This window comes from Passer domesticus, chromosome 7, assembly GCF_036417665.1.
Source record: "Passer domesticus isolate bPasDom1 chromosome 7, bPasDom1.hap1, whole genome shotgun sequence".
Classification (NCBI taxonomy): domain Eukaryota; kingdom Metazoa; phylum Chordata; class Aves; order Passeriformes; family Passeridae; genus Passer; species Passer domesticus.
The window spans coordinates 47,975,446-47,988,231 of record NC_087480.1 but is presented as its reverse complement, the minus strand read 5'-3'; the positions used below and the strand labels follow the sequence as shown (position 1 = coordinate 47,988,231).

Here is a 12,786-nt window from a genome sequence, read left to right as displayed (position 1 = left end):
ACCTTACTGAAATTACATAAATTCATGTTTCACTCAAAATATGAACTGTGAACACAAGTAATTAAAACTAACCTTCGTGAACCATCTGAAAAAGCAAACCACACATGACACAACAGAAATCTCCAAGACAATTTTATTAACATTCCGTCACCTCTTGCATGGAGGCATTATAGACAGCCAAAAATACATGTTCATTTCTGAGTAGTCAAATTCTGATTCAGGGCCAACTCAGTATTTGCTTCAATACTATGAATTAGAACATAACAAATACTCTAATCATTTGCAGGGAAATTACAACTTCTCTCTTGGCATGAACTAATCAATAATCATTACTTCCATGGGAACCTGAAAAGAGAATGCTACACTGCATTATCTGTTCAGAACAGCATCTCAGAAATTTGCCTAGCTACAGATACATTTTCAACTAAACATTGTATTTAAGATAAAAACCTAAGATTTGACTGTTAAAACTCAGAAATATTATGAAACAATACTCAAGAGATCATAAATACTAGACTTTTTAAAAGCTTTTTCACCACCCAACTCAAGGTTTTAATTAAAAAAGGCAGTGATAAACAGCTCAGATACTAGCTTGCATAATTAAAATTTCTCTGGAATTAAAACATGAAGTAATTATGAAGATGGAGGAAACATGGCACAGGGTTCATAAACTTCACTTACCTTGTCTCTTTTATAAAAAAAAATTCAACAGTTCTATCAGCAATCCTAGATTTAGATATTCCTTTGCATATTCATTAATCCACTGAACATTTATTCTGACACTAATTGTTATCTGCATTTTTCTATCAAGAAGTCAGTAAAAAGTACAAAGGAATAAATAGCCTTCTATCTAGTTAATTAACTATTTTATGTAAGTCTATCACAAGCTAAGTACACTCAAATTTAGGACAACAGTAAAATAAACATTTTTGAAGTCTTATTACTGCAAATTATTCTTGGTCTTTTTCCTTCCAAACACGAACAAAATCACTGTAGAAATCTAAAACATGTAGACAATTTGTAATACCTCACTATTCCCAGCTTGTAACTCCTGACCAATATCTTATAGAAATTTAACACAGAAGACAGCTCCATAATTGATGTCTAAATTGAATTTGTAATTCTGCCATAATTGAAACCCAAATGTTCTCAGACAAAAAGGTTTAGATTCATGCTGGGAATAACAGCTGCTTTCTCGATGGCTAGACCAGAAAAAAAGAAGAATCAACTGGCTTCATTTATAACTCTAAACAAAGGTGTCTTTTGCAAAAAACCCAGGTTTATTTGCATCACTTAGCCCACCACAAAAGCCTAGTTGTTAATATCTACCATCTCATTGTGTCCAGAGCAGATGTTCTCCAAATTTCCTTGTGAAGGCAGTCACTGTGTTCAAGTATTAATAAGAATGACATGTATCACATGGAGGCACACAAACATCTCGAGTCAGTTCATTACACAATGCTTAACTCATGAGTTAGTTCATTTTAAAGTAATGCTTCACTTGTTTTAGTGCTCATGAAAGTGAGTTTAGTACTAGAAGCAATGAAATAAAGACATTCTAAACTATTACTGGTGTCCATGTTAACATCCAAAACAAGTGCTGATTCATGTCTGCATCTATAAAAAGAACTTAGCTTTTTTTATAACATTCTAACAGCATGTTTTCTAAAGCTACTGTGACAATATCTGAACTTCTCTCTCATCTTTTCCAAAGCATCAACTTGAGTTCAGTTTATTTCAAAGGCTTTTGGAAAGCATCTGAAATTCTTGTAACAGTCCATACTGTTGCAATCAGGACGACTCTTCACAAATGAAAAGAGCCAAATCACATTATTGGTCACTCTGCTTTCATTATGAAGGAGAGTGCTAATTATATCAGAATAACACCTTTTTGCTTAAGGATTGTGTTAGTTAAAATACGCATTGTAAAACGAAGGAACTTTAACTTATATCAAAGAAAACATTTCACCTGCTATTAGGAAGTGAATTGAAGCAATTTCTGCAAGACACAATTCCAGCAGTGCTTCATTTATGCATTGATATGGTATTGTTATCACAGTTACTCATGGTGAAGACTCCAGAAGAAAAGTGACATTCCTGCTACATAACCATTAATGTTTACAACCAAATAGGAATTCAGACCAAACTGAACTGCAAAAAGTGGTATTGAACAGAGATTACTCCTTGATTGTAATAAAATTCTGTTAGATCAAAGGTGACAAAAAAGTTAAATAAAATACAACAAGTTATACCTAATTATACTTCTATGACATTTATCTTTTGCCCACTGCTTTTTTCTAATTATTAATTCCAGGTGACCCTGCCTGACACAGGTTACAAAGTGTCATTCAGGCTGGATCTGTACAGCTGTTTGTAATCAGCTGACAGTACCAGCATATCTTAAAACATGGAATTAAATAGGCTGTTAAGGCAGAGCCACAAAAGGGGCAATAGCTACTTCATGGTACCCAGATTGTCTCCAATATGTGCATGCTGTCCTCTCCTAATATCAAACAGTTTCAAAAATATAGTTAAGTTCAGAGAATAAGCAGAAAAGCAAACTTAAAACTACAGCTAAACCTCTAGAAGTTTCACTTGCCTCAGGTACAAGATTATCTTCCACTAAATACTTAGCAACAACTCTTTTTCCAATGTAAGCACTGTTTTTATGAAATTTCACTGCAATTCTGATTTCATATCATGATATAAGCAGATCTGCAGAAGACAGCTCCTCATCTCCTATTGATTTCAAAAACCTTCAGGAAAAATATGGATGTTATTATTCTTAGTGGCCAAAGTTCCTTAGTATATGCAAAATGGTACTGTTGAAAAATAGGGTAAATTATCTCTTATGAAAGCATACAACTTAATTTTTACTATGTTCCATCCACACACACAGAAAGAAAAACAGGTTAATTAGTATTTGTTCTTCCGAGAAATTTACAACAAAAAGAGATTTTGCTGAAGGTTTCTTTTGCTTTTTTCCTAAACTCTTCTAACTAGCAGTTCATTTGTGACTTCCACTAGAAAACTTCTAGTTTAGTCTTCTAAAATAGAAACCTTCCAAAGAATTCACACTGTGATACAAACTATAAAATACTTTCTATGGGAGAGAAGGCACTTATATGGACAGCTCGAGGTTTTCAAAATCCCTCTTGTCTTTGCTTTTCCTGGAGGCAGAACATGAGTAAGAATCTGTGGGTTAACAGGGAGCAGTCAGAAAGCCTCACTTACAGGAACATCATGAATTACTGCTCTATAATACAGCAAGCCAAGAAAGTCATTGCTACACACACACATCATTCTGAACAGATGTCATCAGTAAATTTAGCAACAAAGCAACTTCTACCACTGACAGCTCATTATCCTGTGAAGGGAGATGCCTAACTCTAAACAAGAGTGTGGAAACAGAGTCTAACAGTCAAAAACCACTTATGTGAATCACTGCTACTCCCGTGATTAGTGATATGTATTACAGGCAAACTGTTCTGAACAAAGCTGAGCAGAATCTAAGCTCTCATTTTTTTGTGGGGAAGGAAATTCTGACTGAGTGTAAGGGTGAAAAAAAAAATCACAATGATGGTGTTTAAGCACCGAGGAATTTACCAAGGAAGACTGTATAATCTGCATTCTTGGAGATCCTCAGAACTTTGAGGTCACTTTGAGTAGGAGATTCAAAGGAGACTTTTTATTCTGTACATACAAAATATAGCTGTGCATTGCTATTACACTCTTCAGCATAAAGGAAATGTGCCATCCACCACTACCTCTGGTGTCAAATGATACCCTCATTGAAGGATTCTATAAACATTTATGCTGTTTAAATCCAGTAAACACCGAAAAGCTCCAAACCAGCTTCTGCTCCTGGCAGCCTGTTTTTATTAGCTTTGGTCTCTGCAACGTTTGGTGTAAGTTCATGTGAGCAAGAGATCTGGCACAAGGGTGAGAGAGGGAGAAAATGGAGAAGCTGAGCAACCACCAACTTTAGACCTCTGGAGTAGTCACTTGGATCAGGTGGTGTGAATACCCAGTTTGAGTGGAATGGAGAAGGGTGGCAGAGAAAGGGCTCCTATGTACAGGCTCTCACTTGGACCTAGTCAGAATTATGCAAGCAGAAGAGCACAGACAGAAAGTTAACAGGTCAGGTTTCAATTCTGGACTACAACCATCTGATTCTATCTACTTACCTCTAGAAGGAGAATCCCTGCACATCTCTTTTATTCTCCAGTCTGTGCTTTTGTTAAAAAATAAAGCATCTTAGAGTTGCAAAGAAAACAGCAAGAACAGATCTCATGAGATATTTATTTGACCTTGCACATTTCATTAACTTTCACTTTTTTGAAGTTTCTTCAACAAATGTAGAGTCAAATGCCAGTGCTTTATTTAGATGAAGGTCAGCCTTAATTAGCTAAAGCTATTCCACTGACCAGCACAGATGCACATCAACAACTGAAACTCACATTTAGCAAATTCACATTTATAGTTTCTCTAAGCATTTTTTTTTCACTGATAAGATCAGATAGAGCTTTTCAATGGGTAAGGCTTACCCTATTACAGACAGATAATGTATTTTATCTTAGTTTATCTGACAGAGATGAACACTTGGTGAATCTGAACCAAACAAAAGGCAGTAAATTTCTGTCTTAGGCATTGACTAGTTAGCTGCACCTTCCTTATCTAGGACTACTTCTTGTCAACATTAATTTTCATTGCCAATAACATCATGTACAGAGGGAAGGGAAAGAGTGTACACGGTACAGTTCTTGAAAAGGACATCCATTGCAGCACTTTTAATACAAGGAATGGTTGTGAATAATATTTTGAAGCAACAGTACTGGTAAAGACTTTCTCAATTAGAGAGAAGAGTATCATCTCAGGCCCCCTAAGTTCCACATCAATATAGCCCATAAAATCATTCCTGTATGAACTATATGGGACACTTAGTTAAAAGCAAACTTTGAAAGGAGATCATATGACATATAAGTCTTAATTAGAAAGTTCTGATTATTTACTTGAATGTTAAATGAAATATGCTGTCATTGGATCACACTATTGTTGAAGTCACATTTGCTAGAAAACCAATGAATTTGGACCATTTTTGTGTAACATGTTAGAAATAAGGAACTTACAGTTTACAGTTAGGTAAAAACACAATTTGATTTTTTACAAAGTATCAAAGAGACTTTACAGTACACACCAAAAGACAGAAAAAGATGTGGGTTTTGAGAAACAGCTAGAAGAAGTAAACTAAAATTCTAATTAATTTCTGTAAGTATTGATATGACTCAGACTTTACATCTCTTTGAGATGTCAATGAATTCTAAGTAGCTCTCTGTTTTTAACCACTGAGTTAAAAACCAGAAGTTCCAAAGAGAGTGGACCTATTCATGTTAAGAGCCTCTGGCAGAACAAGAAAGCAGTCAACAGCAATTTGAGTGTAGCACTCTAATTAGTGTAATGAAAAGAAAAAAAAAATAAACCTGAAAAATGAATGTAAATTGGGTCACACAGGAGTTACCAGAAGCATTAGAAGCACTTCAAGTTATTCTACTTCCAGCAATTATTGTGAGTTTTATAAACTAACTTTTGAGTTTTAAAAAGTAAGTCTGAGCAAGAATGTCACCTTATTCCTCCTTATCATTCATGAGAGCACATTTAAGAATAATACACATGTAAAAGGGTGGAGTTTTAAGAAAACTTTCAATTTGTTTTTTTTTGTTTTTTTTTTTTAAGAGAAGAAGCACACAGTCATTACAACTGGTGTTATGTTTTCTAAATCACCAAACACTTTAACATTACAATATGACAAATACCTCACAGCAGAAATTTAAAATGCTGAAGTTCAACACATATTAGTGAGCAAAATATATTTTTCAAAGCTCCATTTAGATATATTGATAACTTTTATGGGTTGTAGCAATGCTGCACAGTGCAACTATAAAATTTAATGTATTGCAAAATTTATCATCACAGACTTGATTTTTAAAATCAATTTGGATTTTGACACGCATACATTGCTGAGATAAATCTAAGATTATAATATACAATTAATGGAATATGCTCACAGCTATGTCTGAAATGATCACACAGCCTATGTGAAGCTGCAGATGGAGTGCAGCTATTTTCAGCTACTGCAAAATATGGACAATCTCTCCTGCTACTACAATTTCACGCACAGTTAGCTTCACCTCCATTTCATCCTTCTCTGTTTTACACACCAGCAGTACTCTGCATCTGACAGACTGAGGCTTAAAACTTGCAGCTGTCTAAAGCAAAACTGTTTAAGCTGGCTTCTGAATTAGTGTCAGACTGCATACAAAATCTCTAGAGGAGGAAAAAATAACCAAAACAATTTTCATTTTACCCACAGTCCAATTATGAAGTAATTAAAATATTTCACTGGACAGGTGTCAGCAGAAGTTCAGAACAAGACAAATTTTGTGTAACAAGAATATCTCACAGCTATTTTCCACAATGTCAATTCACAAACTACTGGACCAATAACAAGAGCAGGATTAATAAATACACTTCTTTCAAGGCTATGAAACAGTTCAAATCTGTAAACATCTCATGTGAGGTTGCACTGATACTATGCAGCATGAAATATTTTTAGGCCTGAGGATATTTCACAGACCATTTGTGAAAAGCAGCAATTATGTAAAAATTCTCAGATAGATGTGCTATTACCTTTAATTTTAAATTCTCATTTAGAACTCGGGCACAAGTCATGCAATAAACTAACTCTTGCTTTCCCTATTTCTAGTATTTGCCACATGACTGCAAAGACAATAAAATTAAAATCCTGAAGCATGTCCAGGAACTCCAGTAGCTGCCAAGCCTGCTTGTAGCACAGACAAGCAAGGGGCTGTGTCCCTCCTGGGAGGCAGCAGTGGCTCTGGCAAGGAGCTGTGTCACACACTGGGATGGTGGCTCAGAGGAGGGCGAGTCCTGCCTGGGGGAGGTTCCAGCACAGAGTCACAGCTTCAGCAAAACCCAGAGCAGCCCTGCTCCGGAGCTCAGCAACACGCCAGGCTGCCAGTCACACAGCCAAACATCTTACACTGAGATGCAGGTTTTCAGAGTAAGATGAAAAAATCTACGAGCAAGAGGGTAGGAAAAAGAAGCCTTCAAGAACTTTCAATGTTCATTCACTCTTTGCTCTCAAATTTTCATTAGAAAGAAGATTTCTAATGTGGTAACAGGAGAAAAAAAACTGGGAAAAGGAAAAACTATAGCAAAAGGCAGCATTCAGTTTTCATAGTCTGCATACCTAGCATGAAAATTCTTGTTTAGCAAGAACTACTAAAAATTATATTGTTAACTTTTATGTAATAGTAAAAGCTCAAGCTCAATTACAGACATCTGTTACAAACAGCACTATGTTAAAACACGAGTCAATTCAAAATGTGACAATTCTGAATACAATCTGTTAAGATAATTTTAACAGTCTCCAAACACTAATTTTCCACTGGCTAGTCTTCAAGAGAAGTTACTGAGTATGAGCTTAAAAAAAAGGTAAAACCTCCAATCACCAAATGTGAAATATACATTTCTAAGCAGTAGTACCAGTATAAAAAAACTCCACTTTCTGAAAGAGCATTAATAAGAAATAAAGAAATAAGAAAATTAGAAATGATGCTATAAGAAATCATAATGTTAGAACAATCCAATATTTCCATTCATACAATGGAAAGCCTGCATTCAAACTCAGATATGAAACTGTAAAGAAAATGCTATCATAATCACTCCCATATTTCAAGCTGATGCTTACCATATTAGCTCCAAAACTCAAACATAATTTGTATTACATTTCTTCAGAAATATCACAGAAATAAGGAAAGATAAAGTAATAATCAAAATCTACATTGTCCACATTTACTACAAAGCCCAACCCCAAGTGGGTAAAACACAAACAGATTAAAAAAACAACTTACAAGATACAATTTCTTGCTTCCTGTGAATATACAAGGAAATCTGCTCCACTATGAAGGCATTTGTCAAACACCCTTGAGACACTGTCCAGCTCTGTGCTACTTATTTTACTTCATTGATCATGACTAAAAAAGTTTCAGACTAATAACGTTTACAATGTGAAGTCCTGACAGCAAAATGGCATTTGCTTATCCTCACACAGAAAGTGTAATTATCCACACAATGAAATCTAGGTCTGATTCAGGAAATTAGGAAGACTCTCTATTAATTTAATTTCTGTTATTTGATCTGAATTTTATTAATACAATGTTCACAGTACAAACTAACTTACATCCTTAAGTATGTTAGTGACAAATCGTTAAGACATTTTTTCAGAAGTTACATTGACAGAAATGTAACATAGTTCCTCTAGCTTATTTTCCCATCAAATAAGAAAAGAAATTGTCCTGCTCCATAAGTTCTTTTACTACATGTTATGCACAGAGGCAAAACTCCAAGAATATTACCTGAGCAAATTAAAGCATCCTCTCTACACAAGGACACAAATCCTTGCTGCTGCTGCCAGCACAACTGGTACTGAGCGTGCTGGAGACCCTTTCTATTCTGCCACTCCCTGTTACATTTCATTAGACTTTATTCTGAAACCTCAGGTTTTGTGTTTGCATATGTACAGATATGTACATACTTATATATATCTGTATACACATGTAAAAGAACTGGAGCTTTCCCCAGAGACAAGCTTTCCTTTATAAGGTTCAGATATTTAGCAAAGAAAAAGCCTTAGGTATCAAGTCCCATAAGGATTGTATTGAAATATTACTTTGTTAATGCATAAAATTTACAACTTAAAGTCTGTCAATATTAGGAAGCTACTAATTAAAATATGAATTCTCTGCCAATCTCAAACATATGCTACTTGATACTTAATATATTGTACCTAACACTGTAATCAGTGGTTTTATTAAAAATTAAAGGCAGACTTTCTTTTTTAAATATTAGGCTGAATTTAATTGACAGGAAAAACCTGCTAGATTTCCTCATTAATTTCATTATGTCAGTTATTTCACTATCTCCTAGCCATTAAAAATAATTTCAGCACCTCTCATCCTTGAAACCTCTACTTTCTTGATGATTAATTTGTCTTTGCTACATTCTGGAACACTTATATTGACACATATTAGAAAACATGTATTCTTTTCAAGAACTCTAAACATTCTTCATTGATAACATACCTTAAGGAACACAGGTATTTATTTACTGCAGAGAAAGGAAATGTTTTGCCTTAAACAGCTCAAAGCACAGTGTGAGCTCTTAGAGAGATGCCAGCAGTCTCCCTGCTGCAGGATGGAACAGGGCAGTCCTGCTTCCACCAGGTTTGGCACTCCAGGAGCTGCCCTGGAGGCTGCAGCACCTCTGGCTGCCCAGGACTGAACTCAGCTCTCCTGGCCATTGTGCTACGGGCCAGTGACCAAGGAGCTGTCATCAAGCACCACTCTCCTTATCCTCCTCTTCTGCCCTCTTCCAATCCCATGGATCTTCCTTTTGAAAGAAGCTGGAAATAGTTCCCAAATATGGCCACACAACACCAGAGAAGGGCTGCCAAAGAACCAAAGACTCCCCTATGGTACAGGGACATTATTTCACAGCAGTATGGCAACTCTGCAAACCTAGACCCTGGAGATGTGCATTGGGCTAGGAATAACTGCTGCATTTTCCTCTTGAGATGATAACCCAGATTCTCATGCATTTTTTTAAAATGAAAAGTTTCACAAACATGACATGTTAAATTATTCCACAAGGGATTTGGTGTAAAACTCACCTTCCTGGTTTCCAGCTGAGCTTCTTCTTGGCAGCACTCCCTGCAGAAGGGATCCAGCTGATTCAGATTGAACTGCCCAAGAAGGTTGCAAGAACTGCACAGCAAGTTACTGGAGAATCCCAGCTCTCTGCAAGCTTCTGATGACAACTGTGCTCCATAAACACTTACCTGAAAGTCAATACAATGTTACACTTAGTATTAATTTCTTTTTAAAATATGGTTTTAAATGCTGTAAAGATTAGAAAGAACAAGTTAGTCTCTTGTGACTGGTTTACAGTAATGCCTAAATGGTCAGCCCAAGGGTTCAAAACATCACCCTGCTGAGGAGGGTCTTAACCTACCAGGGAATTCCAGACACTCGTCACATGTACGTTTCAAGGTATCAGACCTGCCAAAATTAATTTATACACACTTCTGATAGCTCTACTGCTTTCCTATTGCTAAATTCAAATTAAGAAGGAAACCCAAGGGTAATGAATCAGCTGAAATCATGGTTACAGCCTTCCAAAGCCTCCTCTTGAAAGACAGTTCCAGAAAGTTTTGGATCACTGAAAACACTCATGGAAAGTAATGCAACAGCTAAGGTCAGGAAAAACAACCAGAAAGTGATGAAATTAAGCAAAGTGCTCAACAAGACATACAGGTAGGATTTTAATTTCATGTTTGCATTGATGTTACAGGAAAATTGCACATACTATTAAGTGGAAGTGCAGATAAAACCCTGCAATTCTGATTTATCAGCAACACTTTACAACAGGCCATTCAATTACATGGCTTCTATGTAAAACACCAGCTCTGCTTTTTATGGGCAGCAAAAATAATGCAACCAATCACAACACTTAAACGATATTTGGGTTTTGTTCTCATAGAATCACTAAGGTTGGAAAAGTCCTCTGAGATCATCACTGAGTCCAATCACTAACTCAGCACTGCAGTGATCAGCCCCAAACCTTGTCCCAAGTGCCACATCCCTGTGCCTTTTGAACGCTCCCAGGGGTGGTGATTCCACCACTTCCCTGGGCAGCCCATTCCTGACCACCTTTTCAGTGAAGAAATTATTCCTAATATCCTATCTAAACCTCCCCTTGTGCAAGCTGAAGCCATTTCCTCTTGTCCCATCACTTGCTCCTTGGCAGAAAAGGCTGACCCCCACCTAGCTATGCTCTCCTTTGAGGCAGTTGTAGAGACTGATGAGCTCCCCTGAGCCTCCTTTTTCTCCTGAATGAGCTCCCTCAGCTGCTCCTCACAGAACCTGTGCTCCAGACCTTTCCCCAGCTCCACTGACCTTCTCTGGGCTCACTCCAGCCCCTCAGTGTCTTTCTTGGAGCAAATTCACATTCCCACTTTTCTACACATGGATATCTCACACCTTGGCTAAAACCTTCCCTTCCAGCTGCCTGCTTTGGAGGGGAAAAAGTGAGAGAGGAAATGAAGAACGGAGAGACAGAAGGTGGCTTTCCCAGCTGCTTTTCAGCCTGGGTAAAAAACCCCAGGCAAAACCTCCTACAGCCCAAGCACTCAGCACTGTGCTCAGAGCTGAGTGACAGCACCAGCAAACTCGAGTGGATGGAACCAGGCCAGGACTCAGAAGAGCTGTGCTGGGCCAAACAGAGAACTACAGAAGAAAAACTCAGTTTGTCATTCAGCAAAACCTCTCCTCACATTCACCTGCCACCTAACCCATGCAGCACACCCAAGTCAGGCAGAGACAAAACCCATTTCCTCTGCTGAAGTGGCCAACTGCAGCTGAAGGAAAGACATGTCACTTTTGTGACAGAAAACATCATGGACTGAGGATTGGGAGAAAATACATTAGGTGCCTCATTGTTCTATTTCTCTGTATCTGCTAAAAAGTAAGAGTTAGAGCATGAACAGAGAAGTATAATACACAAAAAAGTTACTGTGAAATCACTATTTTATCAGGCAGAAAGCAATTCTTCTTCTTCCTACAGGGCACTGAGGCAAGCAAAACTGGAACCCTGTTCTCCTGGAATAATTTAGCCTTTTTTATCCTTTTAAGGATATTTACTAAGGCATTTAGTTCTCAAAGTATTTAGTATTTACCCTTTTCACTCTCCTGACACCCTGGCCCACAGATCCCCGAACCATCCGGGAGTGCAAGGCCAGTGCTCTCCTGAGGATTTATTTTGGGTTGTGTGTGTGAGAAAGAACCAACCAACACTAACAGTGTGTGAAAGCCAGCAAAGGCTCCATTGCATGATAATTCCTCACTCAGGTGGTTTTGGTTACAGAGCAAGCTCAAAACACCTTGAGAATAAAAGCACAGAGAGATAAAGGAAAAAATATAGATAAGAAAGTCTCTATCCCGAATATTTTCACTCAATTTTTAGTATCTTAACTATCATATTTTCCTGAAACAATAAACCACTAATCACAATAAATGTCTCTGATTGGGACTGGAAAAAAACCCTCAGACTCCAGAAAGCAAATTCCCATCAGAACATGATAACTTCAGACACTTAGTAAGTGATGGGCCTCATTTCATCAGTGTTTTCTCCTTAACAGCTTTGGCTCCAAATACACGCTACACTGCTCTGTTTTCACACAAGATAATTTACTGTACTAAAAAAAAAAAAAAAAAAAAAAAAAAAAAAAAAAAAGGCAGCAGCAATATAAACCAATATAAACTGTTTAGGAAAGAAGGCAGAAGTAGAGACCAATCTCCGACATGGAAAGCAAAAGAGGCGGCCACGGCCGCAGGAGCGGGAGGAGACGCCCGCGCCTCCCGCCCCGGGACACGTCTTACGCCGCCTTCCCCGCCCTCACACCCGCTCCCTCTCTCAGGAAGTGCAGCCGCGCTCAGCCCCGGGCGCGAAGGCGCCGGTCCGGCTCTCACCGCCTGCAGCCCCAGGAGCCAGCAGAGCCAGCGCCGCCCCAGCGCGCCCAGCTCGGCCGCCGCCGCCATCTTGGTGCCGGAGCGCCCCTGCCAGCGCCGCCGGGGGCCGCGGAAGGACCTCACCGTGGCGGGTGACCGACACACCGCCTGATGCGGGAGAGCAGAGACTTGCTCCCAG

At 38.0% G+C, this 12,786-nt stretch overlaps 1 protein-coding gene across 1 annotated transcript in view; it reads right to left on the bottom strand.

Annotated features, from left to right (window-relative positions):
• SELENOF (selenoprotein F) overlaps positions 1-12,786 on the bottom strand; it is a 24,187-nt gene extending 11,401 nt beyond the window's left edge. Inside the window, exons 1-2 of the mRNA XM_064428413.1 lie at positions 12,609-12,786; positions 9,752-9,919 (exon numbers count right to left, since the gene is read on the bottom strand). Coding sequence (XP_064284483.1) covers positions 9,752-9,919; positions 12,609-12,677 — 237 coding nt within the window. The 5' untranslated portion in view covers positions 12,678-12,786. The remainder of the gene's footprint in view (positions 1-9,751; positions 9,920-12,608) is intronic.